This window comes from Danio rerio, chromosome 19, assembly GCF_052040795.2.
Source record: "Danio rerio strain M-AB ecotype USA chromosome 19, GRCz13ab, whole genome shotgun sequence".
Lineage (NCBI taxonomy): Eukaryota > Metazoa > Chordata > Actinopteri > Cypriniformes > Danionidae > Danio > Danio rerio.
Window position 1 is genome coordinate 391,956 of NC_141039.2, and position 14,469 is coordinate 406,424.

At 41.4% G+C, this 14,469-nt stretch overlaps 1 protein-coding gene across 7 annotated transcripts in view; it reads left to right on the forward strand.

Moving 5' to 3' along the window:
* syngap1a (synaptic Ras GTPase activating protein 1a) overlaps positions 1–14,469 on the forward strand; it is a 59,430-nt gene that overhangs the window by 5,284 nt on the left and 39,677 nt on the right. For 4 of the 7 annotated variants that reach the window (XM_087295147.2, XM_087295148.2, XM_087295145.2 and 1 more), the window contains exons 2-3: positions 5,252–5,382; positions 5,858–5,963. In XM_087295147.2, coding sequence (XP_087151273.2) covers positions 5,252–5,382; positions 5,858–5,963 — 237 coding nt within the window. Of the gene's footprint in view, positions 1–5,251; positions 5,383–5,857; positions 5,964–6,454; positions 6,480–12,248; positions 12,858–14,469 lie in introns of those variants that run through there. The other 3 variants (XM_087295149.2, XM_087295150.2, XM_087295151.2) reach the window with 2 other exon arrangements.

Below are 14,469 nucleotides of genomic sequence, written 5' to 3' on the forward strand. Positions count from 1 at the left end.
ACAACTATAGTATTATATACAAATTAGCCAATACTGTAGTAGGGTATATTATAGTACATATCACAGTTTACTGTAGTAAAAACTAAAGTTTACAATAGTATTTATTACATTCATTAACATAGAGCTGTAAATACTGTAATATAGTTCATTTTACTATAGTATGCATCAAAAACACTAGTGTACTATTAATGACTTTAGTGTTTTGTCTTGGTTCAGTACTGTGGTGTTCAGATCATGCATGTGTGTGTGTGTGTGTTTATTTGCTTTTCCCCAGAGATGCACACACTGATGTAAATGTGCAGTGTGTGTGTGTTTGTGTGTGTGTGTGTGTGTGTGTGTGTTCAGTCATGATGAGCTGAGCTGAGCGTTTATGTAAGAATCACACATTTGCTGCATCAGTCACAGCGGCGGATCCTTTCTCTTTATTAATAAAGTGTTCAGAGCTGAAGCTTCAGGCTTTGATGAACTCAATATCACTCACAGATCACACAGACACACACACACACACACATACACACACACACACACACACACAGTCCACCTGAGGCTGAATGGAGGATATAGAGGAGTGTGATGGACTGTAGTGTACTAAGGCTGCACAATATATCTGAAAATTATCATTATTTATTATATTATTTTAGAAGTATATGCAATATCCATGTCCTCAAGCCATATCCAACCTGAGTATTTAGCACATTAGCTGCTACCTCTTTTCTTTTTTTACTGTTCATGGTTTTTGTAAGCAATAAAGAGCTGAAAATACACATTAATGCTGGGAGACGAGAGGAAACTCAACTAACAATACCAATCTGAATTTCTGTTTTGGTTTTCAGTCATTCGTGATGTTTTAATGTCTAACTATTTCCACCTTAGCATTTATTTAATGAGCTCTACCTGATCTACTTTATCATTCTTTCACTATTTAATCTGTTTAATACTCATGCAATAATGAAATACACCAATTATTTTGTTATTAAACTGAATATACTGTTCAAGTAAAACATTGTGCAGTGCTGATAATACTGTATATCATGATAAAAGCTTTAGCATTTAATCACAGCAATACAATATGATACCTCTCTGTGTCCTCTGCTGACCTCTGACCTTTGCTTTGACCAGGTCAGCACTTCGATCAGTGAATGTTTATTCTGATTGCTGATTGGACTGGGTCATTTCTGTTAGTTAATTTTCTTTTATTCTGGTCCACATCAAAAACAGACTTATGTGATATTATCAAATTGATTAATATCCCTTAATTTATCAATAGTTGTTAGTATAATTACTTAATTACTTAAAGTAATTAATAATTATTAAATTAGTAATTTAGGTTTTAATTATTAAATTAGTCATAATTAATAATTATTAATATTAATACATAATAAATTAAATATTTAAAGTATGGGATAACTTTAATTTTTAGGTAATTTCATTGCGGTTACTTAAACTGAACCTAAACTTATATATTGTAAAATTATTCATTTATATTCTTTTGTTATTTAAATTTATGTCAGAATAATTCTATTTTTATTAATTCATATAAACAATCTTCAGTTAAAGAAGTTTAATAAATATGTGAGTCAGAAATTAATGCTAATATATGGTGTGTGTGAAATTAAAATGTTTCACGTTTAAACTTACGTTTGACAGAACTGAATATACAGAAATTAAGAGTTTAATTTTTATTGTCTATGATGAGATTCATAGAGATATTTTGTATACTATTATTCAAGTAATTACATTCTTTATAGAGTTCAAAGAAATTCGAAAATCTAAACAATTTTAATTATGTCATTATTAATTGTTAGTTGCTTTTTTTATAGTAACTTATCAAACTCTAATCACACCATATGATATACTTAAAAATAAATAAATAAATACTTTTTATGAATCTCATTAATGTCATTATGTCTATGAGATTCCCCACTAGGATACCAGAACAATTGTTTGTGTGTGTGTGTGTGTGTGTGTGTGTGTGTGTGTGTGTGTGTGTGAGTGTGTGTGTGTGTGTGTGTGTGTGTGTGTTCATTTATTCTGGATTCTCACCTGATTCATTATTATGTAACTCTTAAGCTGATTCAAGTTCAGTGAGCATTCTGGCCTGTTTTTACATTTTACATGAGTGAGTGTGTGCGTATGTGAGCGTGTGTGCTTGAGTGTGTGTGTGTGAGCATTAGTGTGCATGTGTTTTGCAGTTGTGCAATTTTAGTTTTTTTTATCATATTTCATACAATTATTATAATGGCAGGAAAATCTGGAAGCCATTGAGTTGTGTCATTATGTTTATCTCATTAAATCATTAGGGGACTCCAGTATAATTGTTTCAGCTCTGTTACTGTGATGTTGCAGGGAATTTCTTACTCGCTCTTTAAAAACAATAGTATGATGAAAATGCATAAAATAGTTTTTTGACATTCCATGTGGTGTCTGGTTTGAGCTTAGCATCTGGAGGTAAAGTGCAAAATACTGGAAAATGGCAACTCTGTTACCATCAGCTCTGTAAGCCTCAACTCTGTTATTGTCGACTCTGTTATCATCAAAACTGTTACTGTCAACTTTGTCATCTTCAACCCTGTTTCCGTCAACTCTGTTACTGTTAACTCTGTTACTGTTAACTCTGTTACTGTCAACTCTGTTACTGTTAACTCTGTTACTGTCAACTCTGTAAGCCTCAACTCTGTTACCATCAACTCTGTCATCTTCAACTCTGTTATCGTCAACTCTGTTACTGTTAACTCTGTTACTGTCAACTCTGTAAGCCTCAACTCTGTTACCATCAACTCTGTCATCTTCAACTCTGTTATCGTCAACTCTGTTACTGTTAACTCTGTTACTGTCAACTCTGTTACCATCAATTCTGTCATCTTCAACTTTGTCATCTTCAACACTGTTACTGTCGAATCTGTTATTGTCGACTGTTATCATCAATTGTTATTATCGACTCTATTAGTCAACTCTCTCATCTTCAATTCTGTTTCCGTCAACTCTGTTATTATCAAACTCTGTCATCTTCAACTCTACCGTCAACTCTGTTATTATCGACTCTGTTAGTCAACTCTTTCATCTTCAACTCTGTTATCATCAAATCTCTTACTGTCAACTCTCTCATCTTTAACTCTGTTATTGTCAACTCTGTCATCTTCAACCCTGTTACCGTCAGTTCTTTTACTGTCAACTCTTTACTGTTACCATTAACTCTGTTACTGTCGACTCTGTTACTGTTGAATCTGTTAGTCAACTTTGTCATCTTCAACTCTCTCATCTTCAGCTCTGTTGTCGAGCATCTGCCTGATTTTACATTAATAATGGATTCATAATGGTAAACTCTACATGTGTTGTATGTCATTGGAGTTTAAGGAAGGAGTGTGTGTGTGTGTGTGTGTGTGTGTGTGTTTGTTTTGAGTCAAGGCCAGACTGTGGTGACCTTGAGCACAGCACTGATGCTGGTGTCCGGAGTCAGGGATGCTCTTCTGCACATGTGCAGAACGTCCAGCTGCTGAAGAAGAGAGAGAGAGAAGAGAGAGAGGCTCGCCATGGCAACGCAGAGTCGTCTCCTCTTCCAGAATAGTTCTCTCTCCTCCTCATCATCATCGACACCCACTGCTCAGCGCTCTCTCTCTCTCTCTCTCCTTCATGATCCCTCTCTCTGCTCTACATCGGTGGTTTTTTCAGCCGTGGTGGTCATGGCAACAGGCCGGGGGTGAGCGAGAGAGTGGGCGTCCGGAAGTGACATCTCCAGGCTGGAGCCCATCTTCCTCTCTCTCTCTCTCTCTGCTGTGGGGGCGATCGACACACAAAGCAAGTGTCAGATTGAGTTTCACATTCGTCTTGTGTGTTTCCTGCACCATATACGGCACATTCAGCCACACATGGCTCTCCTCCTCCTCCTCTTCTTCTTCTTCTTCTTCACATGTTCTCCAGGAATAGCTCAGTTTTCTTTCCTCTCTGGTCTTCAGAGTTCCTGACCTCTGCACTCTCAGAGTAATACACGTTTTTAATGTAATACTTTTTTAATAAGTCATTTCGCTAACACTTTAGTCATGCTAATAACTGCTCGCTTCTTACCTGCTTATTACTAAGATATGAGCTGTTCGTTAATAGTTATAAAGTCTGATCTTATTCTGCATCACTAATCCTGCCTCAACACATCTCCTACATTACTATTAATAAACAGCTGAGTAGTCGTTTATTAAGCTGGTAGTGTTAGTTAGTGGTTTGGTAATGTTGTGAATAGTGAGCTAAACTGAAGCATTACCCTATAATCTAATAGCTTTATTTGGTCTTCGTCATGATGACAGTACATTGTATTTTACAGGATGCTAATATTCACCTTACAGGTGCCGTGAAGTGCTGTGAAATCTGCGTTTTTAATTTGATCTCATGAAACAAGAGGGGCGGGACATAGAATAGCCCCTCCTCTTTAAAAAAAACAGCCAATAGCGTTATTTATCAGTGCTCTGCCAGTGAGAGTGGTCGAGGTCAACTGCATCAAATGAACAGCCAATAAGAAAAAGAGGAGGGGCATGTCAGATTGTTTGATTGGTCAGAAGATTTGATGAGAGACTGAAGTATGAGGAGAAAAATAATTGATTTATTTATCTGCAGATGATTATATCAGGGTTATATCTGCTAAAGCTGAATTTTGACAGTGTTTTAGATCAGCTGGGACTCGAACCAGCGACCTTCTTACTGTGAGGCTACAATGCGACACCACTGAGACAATTCTGCCAGTGTAGTTATCATTCACTCATTCATTCATTCATTCTTCAGCTGAATCCCTTAATAATCAGGGGTCCCCACAGCGGAATGAACCGTCAACTATTACAGTATGTTTTACACAGTAGATGCCCTTCCAGTTGCAACCCAGTACTGGGAAACACCCATACACACTCATTCACACACACACACACACACACACACACTCATACACTACGGCCAGTGTAGTTGATCAGTTCCCCTATAGTGCATGTGTTTGGACTGTGGGGGAAACCGGAGCACCCGGAGGAAACCCACGCCAACACGGGGAGAACATGCAAACTCCACACAGAAACACCAACTGACCCAGCCGGGACTCAAACCAGAGACCTTCTTACTGTGAGGTCACAGTGCTAACTACTGAGCCACCACTGTGTGTGTGTGTGTGTGTGTGTGTGTTGATCTGCGGTTGATGATCTCTGCAGTGACTCTAAATTAACTGTTGGTTCAGCTGTGGTGTACACTGATGTTTCTCCTGTGTGTGTGTGTGTGTGTGTAGATGGAAGGTGTGTGTCTCCATGTTCTCGGCCTCACACTCCTCTGAATGGCCACGCACACGACTCCCCCGGCTGGAGCCGACAGCTCCGCGTCAGAGATGGAGACCAGTTCTACCTGCTGGATCAAGAGGAGGTGAACGCACACACACACACTCAATCACTCTCTAAGACACGCACGCTCAAAGTTACTCTCACACAAATGCACTTACACACACATGCACACACTTAGTCACATACACACAAACTCTGACACAATCACTTTTGAATACACACACACACACACACACATTTTCACAAGCTCAGTCCCTCTCACACATCCACACACTCAATCACAGTCTCACACATGCAGACACTCACAGTCGATCTCTCTGACACACACACACACTGACACCCAGTCTCACACACACACTCTGTGAACAGTAGAGGGCGCTGCAGGCCTGTGATGAGCATTTGACTCCTGCAGCATCAGCGCACACTAATATGATCTATAAGCCTATGACACACACACACACACACACAAAGTGAGATGAGGACTGATTATTATATGATGTATTATAGACAGATGTGATGTGTTAAGTGTGTGTGTGTGTGTGTGTGTGTGTTTTCAGGTTCATCCACTGCTGATGAATGATCATCGTCCCGTCTCTCACCGACACAAACTGCTGCGCAGGACCGTCAGCGTACCTGCAGATAGCAGACCCCACCCCGAGTCAGGTACACACACACACACACCTGCAGATAGCAGACCCCACCCTGAGTAAGGTACACACACACACACACACCAACACACACACACCTGCAGATAACAGACCCCACCCCGAGTCAGGTACACACACACACACACACCTGCAGATAGCAGACCCCACCCCGAGTCAGGTACACACACACACACACCTGCAGATAGCAGACCCCACCCTGAGTAAGGTACACACACACACACACACACACCAACACACACACACCTGCAGATAACAGACCCCACCCCGAGTCAGGTACACACACACACACACACACACACACACCTGCAGATAGCAGACCCCACCCCGAGTCAGGTACACACACACACACACACACACACACACACACCTGCAGATAGCAGACCCCACCCCGAGTCAGGTACACACACACACACACACACACACCTGCAGATAGCAGACCCCACCCCGAGTCAGGTACACACACACACACACACACACACACCTGCAGATAGCAGACCCCACCCCGAGTCAGGTACACACACACACACACATACCTGCAGATAGCAGACCCCACCCTGAGTGAGGTACACACACACACACACACCAACACACACACACACACACACACCTGCAGATAGCAGACTCCACCCTGAGTGAGGTACACACACACACACATACACACACCTGAAGGATATGCATACACACATTAGCTGTACATACACACTAAAGCCACACACACTATACACAAACATTTATACACACTACTACACACACTGTGTAAACACAGATACTAGGGCTGCTCGATTTCGGGAGAAATCATGATCACGATTATTTTAATAAATATTTTCCAAATGATGTTGAACAGATTCTGGAATTTTAACAGTATTTCCTCTAATATTTGTTCTTCTGGAGAAAGGTTTATTTGTTTTATTTTGGCTAGAATAAATGCAGGTTTAAATATTTTAAAACTCATTCTAAGCTCAATATTATTAGCCCCTTAAGCTATATATTTTTGATTGTCTGCAGAAGAAACTACTGTTACACATTGACTTGCCTAATTACCCTAATTAAGTCTTTGAATCGCACTTTGAATATGAATGCTTGTATTCTGAAAAATATCTAGTCTAATATTATGTGCTGTCATCATAGCAAAGATAAAAGAAATCAGTATTTAGAGATGAGTGATTGAAACTATTATGTTCAGAAATAAGTTGAATAAAATAAAACAGAAATTGGGGAGGAAAAGGGTTTACTTATATTGAGGAGGGCTAATAATTCTGACTTCATCTGCATATCTACAGTTATTTTCCTCCCTGAAAGAGAAATAAATACAATAGAATAAAAATATGAAACAAACTGTGCTATAAGCATCATCACTGTCAGAAAAACACTTCAGCTACTGCAGTCCTTCAGTCGAGAGCAGTGAGGGATTTTCTCCTTTTGTTGTTTGATTAATGTTAAAAACAGACAGCAGTAGGAATTCCGCGCTGTCGCTTTAATGGTTTCTCTTTCACGTCTTTTGATTCTCGACTCATTTGTTTATTACACAAATGAGGGTTAATATGAATAATCAATAAACACCACGTTTCAAAACCATTAACGTGCTCACGTTAAGATGACTTTAGATGTGTGTGCGCTCTGCTCGTCTCTGAGGTGTGCGAATGAGACCTGACGCACACACACAGAGGCTCGCAGTCTTTTGCACTTTTAAGAGCAACAAATGTGTACAACTGGAAAGGGGCGGTGTATGATGCAATAATCGTTTATCTCTACTAATGGTTTTTCATAATCGTTAGAAGCCAAAATCGAAATCGGATTTTCCATTAATTGCACAGCCCTAACAGATACACAAACACTTTATATACACACTACACACACTGTGTACAATCAAACACATGACACACTCTCTCTCTCTCTCTCTCTCTTCATATGTTTTCTTCACACACGCTGTGCTGTTTGTGTATATGGATGGTGTACGAGTATGCATGGGCCGGTGTAAGATTCTGACGGTATGATAACCTTGGATATAAACATGACGGTGTTGTGCTCGCTGCTCTACAGTATACTCTATTTAAAGGTCTGGGTAAAAAACAACAACTTTTGTCTATTTGAACACAATATGTTTTATTTTGAGAAACATTAATATATTTTGGAGCTGTGAACATGTCAGGCTGAATAATGAAAATAAATCATTGACTTCTGCTGTCTTCATTAGTTTCTAAAACTCTGATTTCTGTTCTTTTTTTTACAATTTAAAACAACATAACTTTAGGTAATAAAGTCATTTTAAATAATAAGTGGTATCAATGTCTATATCGTAACAATATTAACAAAAAGTATCGGTATCGAATTAAAAAATTTTGGTATGGCTATCCCTAACTAGCATACACAGTCCTGTGTGTTACGATGTATTCGAGATCTGCTTTTCACTTTACAATCTAAATATATATATGCTTCTCAATCCCTGAAGCTAATCTGTCTCTGCGCTGCGCATACATGATGCATTACATAAATCAGGTTTGTGTCTAGAAATGCTGTCAGCATGGTGATGCTGTACGCTTCGCTGTCTAAACTGATCTATAAGTGCAGATCTAATCATATCCAGCAGCTCCTGCAGAAATGAACCATGCAGAACTCACACGCTCCTACAGTACAGAATTATGAAGCAGCCTGTGATTAACACTGATGCATGTGATTGTATTTCAGGAGCTCAAACACACACACACACACACACTGCCATTCTGCTGGTAACCATGACAATAATTACAGATCGCTGTAGCTGTGTGTTAAGCGAAGGCTCGGGGGAGCGAAAGCTCTTTGGCCGCCCATCTTTCTCTCTCTCCTTTTATTTTTCCTTTTGCTTTATGATCGTTCTTATTTAATATGGAGGACGGCCATCCGCAGATTGAAGGCTTGTGTTGTCATGGAAACTGTAAGTCGTTGTGCCACCAGCCAACTCCTCTCCCCGTGCGCACCTTGGACTGTTCCGCATTGCTTTGCTATGTATTGCTGCAGATCAAACCATTGTCCTCAGAGCAGGGGGGTGTGAGCTGCGTGTGGGCTCAGTTTGATGTGTCCCTTATGATGATGACGGTGGTGACTTTTCATTGCTAATTCAAGAGATTTGCTGGAATTTTCAGAAGCGTTAGCATAATTTCAGATGTTAATCATTATTGTGATTCCAGTATAGTCTGGAGATTTACATAATGTGCAGAACTGCTGAAGTCAAGTTAAAGGGGCAGTTCAGCCCAAACTGAAAATCTCCTGTTCATTCACTCACCCTCCGCTCAGCAACATGTTGGACACTTTCTTCATCCAGTGGAACATTAAGGCAGGTTTTGAGCTGAATCTGTGCTTCTTGGTGCTTCATATAATGAACCGCCAACTATTCCAGCTGTGTTTTACACAGCGGAAGCCCTTCCAGCTGCAACCCAGTACTGGGAAACACCCATACACACTCATTCACACACCACACTCATTCACACACACTCATACACTAAGGCTAGTTTAAGTGATGATCAGTTCCCCTATAGTGCATGTGTTTGGACTGTGGGGGAAACCGGAGCACCCGGAGGAAACCCACGCCAACACGGGGAGAACATGCAAACTCCACACAGAAACGCCAACTGACCCGTCCGGGACTCGAACCAGCGACCTGAGTGCTCTGTAGCTACATTGCGACACCACTGAGCCACCGTGCCACTGGTGACAGATTCAGCCTTAAATCAGCTTTAATCTTCCACTCATGAATGCGAGTCTCCTTCATCTTCATGACCTGTTGGTGAGTGAAATAACTGGAAATGGTCATTTTTGTGTTGAATTATCCCTTTAATGTGCCGACAGTCACTGAAGTGAAGTTAACTAATCACGAATACACCTGAGACTGTACTTTACCTCATCAATAAGACAGATCAACCGCTCTCCTGCAGCGCGGGAAGCTTTCAAGCTGAATGAAAAGCGTGCACTATATGACCATTGGAGAGGCGTCAGGTGTGCAGTGTCTGTTACTGCCGTCACAAATCGCACACTTATGCACTATTCTGTCATTTTGTAGTATAAATAGTGTAAGTAGAGTGTTCACACTGAAAACTCTCAAATTTACCAGTGTACTTTACTTACCTGAATGGTAAACAGAAGAGAGTAATGCTGGACACTTCACACACTCAACGCCCACAGCTTTGCTCACATAGCAGAAGAGGCGGAGCTTTCAGTGGCTCATGTTGGATTACTTGATTTATTCTGGATAGTGACAGCAGTATTCTCCTATGAGAGGGATTATAGCGCCTCCTGATGGTGATTGCGGTTATTCTCATGGCAGGTGTTATTTGGTAGTTTGGTCATTTACTTCACTGATTCGGCAACCAGCAAACATCATCCGGGAAATGGTTGAATTAATGCACAATAAAAAATGTTAGTGTTCCGTTTGGGACAACGCTTCATACATATACTACACTGTTGAGTGTGTAAGTGCAGAAGTACATAGTGCATAAGTGTATAGTGTGTCCAAACACATGTTACAGGTGAAAATTGGCCGTAGTGCATGAGTGTGTGTTTGAACATTCATGCATTCATTGTGTTTCCCAGAGATGGGTTGTGGCTGGAAAGGCATCAGCTGCGTGAAAACCTGCTGGATAAGTTGGCGGTTCATTCCGCTGTGGTGATCCCGGATTAATAAAGGGACTAAGCTGAAAAGAAAATGAATGAATACTGAAGCAGTTCAGGCATTTTAAAATGACCAAATCAACATGTCAGATGTTGTGCAGTGTGCTCAGCCTGCGGGATTATCCACACACACATTTCCATCATCACATGATCTCTTATAACAATATCACATGACCTTCTTTTATAAGTATTTTTAGGGGTTTTTTACCTTTGGGACAGTAGAGATGGCAGACAGGAGAGTATTGGGAGCAGAGAGAAGGGAAGGGTCGGAAAAGGACCTCGTGCCGGGAATCAAACTCGGGTCACCGTGAGCACCATGGTGCTGTTGATGCATTTAATCACTGTAATATTGGCGCTGATCACATGACTTTTTTAATACTGAAGTTTATTTGGGAGAAGTGTTTCCATCGTAATTAATGCAAATGTTTTCTTATCGAATAAAAGTTTGTCCTACTTCGTTATGCGCATGTTTTTTACGCACATTTTCTAAATGCATGCTCATCATGGCGTTTCCATCAGCTGATTGTTTATGTGCATATCCAAAATGAACATTTAAAAGGTGGATGAAAACGCAGCTCTTCACTTATATTTGGATATTTTGGTTTATTGCATAAAAATGCTTGATGGAAATACCAAGATGTGCAAACACTTATGAATCTTGAATCTTCAGAAAACCCACATAGAACCTGATGCGCACAGCTGAGAAGGAGAAACTATTATTCAATAAAGAAATGCACAGAAACTCAGATTTATTGAGGAAAGTCTTCATCGTTCTGGACTTTAGCGCTGTCGTTTCTCTCAGATGATTTGACAGATGTAAGTGTGTGTGTGAGGGTGTTTGCCTCATTAATGTTGTTGTGCAGATCTCCAGTGTGTCAGATGTGAGATGTTGTTGTGCTGATTGTAAAAGGGCTCAGCCCTCTGTCAGTCCGTCATCACAGGGCTTCAGTGTTCTTCAATCACTTTCCTTCAGCTTAGTCCATTAATTCTTCAGGGGTCACCACAGCGGAGTGAACCACCAACTATTCCAGCACATGTATTACAGAGCAGATGCCCTTCCAGCTGCAACCCAGTACTGGGAAACACCCCCCCCCCCACACACACACACTCATACACTACAGCCAATTTAGTTCATCAAATCCCAGAGGAAACCCAAGCCAACACGAGGAGAACATGCAAACTCCACACAGAAACACCAACTGACCCAGCCAAGACTCAAACTAGAGACCTTCTTGCTGTGAGGGTGCAGTGCTAACCACTGAGCCACTGTGGCCCCTTCAGTGTTATTACTCGCTATACTCTTCCCTCCAGAACTGTCTTGAGCATCTGTCTGCGCGCTCATCATGTCAGCAGCTTCTTCTTTCCTCCTCCTCATCTATTAAAGCAGACTCGCTCAGTTTATCGTAGCAAATTCCGTTTTTCCCGTTTATTCGCAAGTGTCTGTGATCATTCCAGTGTGCGCATTCACTTTATTCGCGTCTTTTGGATGGAAACGCAGTGTGCGCGCGCGGCTCGTGCACATGTGAGGTAGTATCAGATCTCCTTCAGCCTGTCAGACACGCGCGCGCTGTAGGACTGCATGGTTTTTATATTTTGTGTGTGTGTGTGTGTGTGTGAGTGTGAGTGTGAGATGAAGATGAGGAGGAGGATGCGCGCGCGGCCCGCCCACGCAGGACCATTCCTGACTCTCGCGCTGCGCGTCTAACCGTCGCGCTGAATACATCACATCTATAATTCTCGGTGATGATGATGGTTATGATGATGATGAAGACGACGGTGCAGGAGTAACGGGATGAAGATCGCGGGTGGCCGCTCGCACATCAACCCGCCGCGCGCGCTTCTGTCGCGTTCACCGCGGAGCGAACGATGAGCGCCGGCGGGAATCTCTGCGTTACCCTGGAAACGGCGGCGGAGACTCGAGTGAGCGCGGGCCGAGCAGAGAGCACCGACGGGCGGACTGCAGACGGAGGAACGCGGAGCTCCAGCGGAGACCGAATCAATGAGCGATAATCACGCGTGAAATACTGAAGATGAAGATGATGATGATGAAGCGCCTCTGCAAACTAAAGTTGAGCGCGTAACGACGGACTGATCTGAGGACAGATGAAGGAGCGACAGCGGGACTCTCTGAGTGCAGGAACACGCTGAACACTGATCAGGAGACCGAACACACACACTCACACACACAAACACACACACACACACGCACAGAGCCGCGCTGGGGCCTGACGCCTCGGTCTCTGCTTCGGTAAGTCCCTCAGGAGCCTCTTCAGCTCTTCTCTGCCTCTGCTGTGTGTCAGGAGATTGTGTTTCTCTCTGTCTCAGTCATTAGGAGTGGATGTGTGTCCTCAAAGTGTGTTTATTGCAGTGGATTAGCGATAGCTGTACTGTAATTGCTCTCTGTCTCAGTGGCGCCCCCTATAGACCGGCGCTGCACTATACTGCACACACACACACTCACACACTCACAGATTGACATGTACAGTACACACACTGCAGGAATACTGTACGCTACAGTGCGCTCCGCTGCAGCTTTGATTTCTAGTGCACTTGCTGAAGTGCAGAGAGTACATGGAGAGATGATTCTGACAGCATCAGGAAAAGGAAGGAAGTGTCAAATATAATATTTTTATTATAATATATTTAATAATATAATTACTAAATATATATTATATTGTTATATATTATAATAATATAATATATTGCAAGTTTCACCATTTAGACAAAAAAGTCTGAAAAGTGCAAAGTGTAAAGTCAGATTTGCAAGAATTCTAAGTGTAAAAAAGTTGAGAATTGAGAATTCAAAGTAATAATTTTTTAGAAAATTCATTGTGTGGTAAAAAAGGCTTGCATGTGTGTGTGTGTGTGTGTGTGTGTGTGTGTGTATATATATACAGTCCATTTAACTTTATATGTTTATTATAGTGCTGGGCAAAGAATTATCATGATCAATCACATCCAAAATAAAGGTTTGTTTAGACATAATTTTGATGTGTGTTATATATTTATTATGAATATGTATGATACACACACACACATGCATAAAAACAAAACTACAAAACATTTTTCTCTCTTTAAATTTCTGTATAATTTGTATCATATACACACATATATATTTATAAATAAAGATAAACATTTTCTTAAATATATGCATGCATGTGCGTATTTATATATATATATATACATCATAAATACACTCATCGGCCACTTTATTAGGTACACCTGTCCAACCTGCTCGTTGACACAAATGTCTAATCAGCCAATCACATGGCAGCAGCTCACTGCATTTCGGCATGTAGACATGGTCAAGAGGATCTGCTGCAGGTCAAGTGAGCATCAGAATGGGGAAGAAAGGGGATTCAAGAGACTTTGAGCGTGGCATGGTTGTTGCTGCCAGACGGGCTGCTCTGAGTATTTCAGAAACTGCTGATCTACTGGGATTTTCACGCACAACCATCTCTAGGGTTTACAGAGAATGCTCCGACAAAGAGGAAATATCCAGTGAGCGGCAGTTCTGTGGGCGCAAATGCCTTGTTGATGAGGCCAGAGGTCAGAGGAGAATGGCCAGACTGGTTCCAGCTGATAGAAAGGCAACAGTAACTCAAATAAGCACTCGCTACAACCGAGCTCTGCAGAAGAGCATCTCTGAACACACAACACGTCCAACCTTGAGGCGGATGGGCTACAGCAGCAGAAGAGCACACCGGGTGCCGCTCCTGTCAGCTAAGAACAGGAAACTGAGGCTACAATTCACACAGACTCACCAAAACTGGACAATAGAAGATTGGAGAAACGTTGCTGCTCTGATGAGTCTCCATTTCTGCTCACACATTCAGATGCTCGACTCACAATTTGGCCTC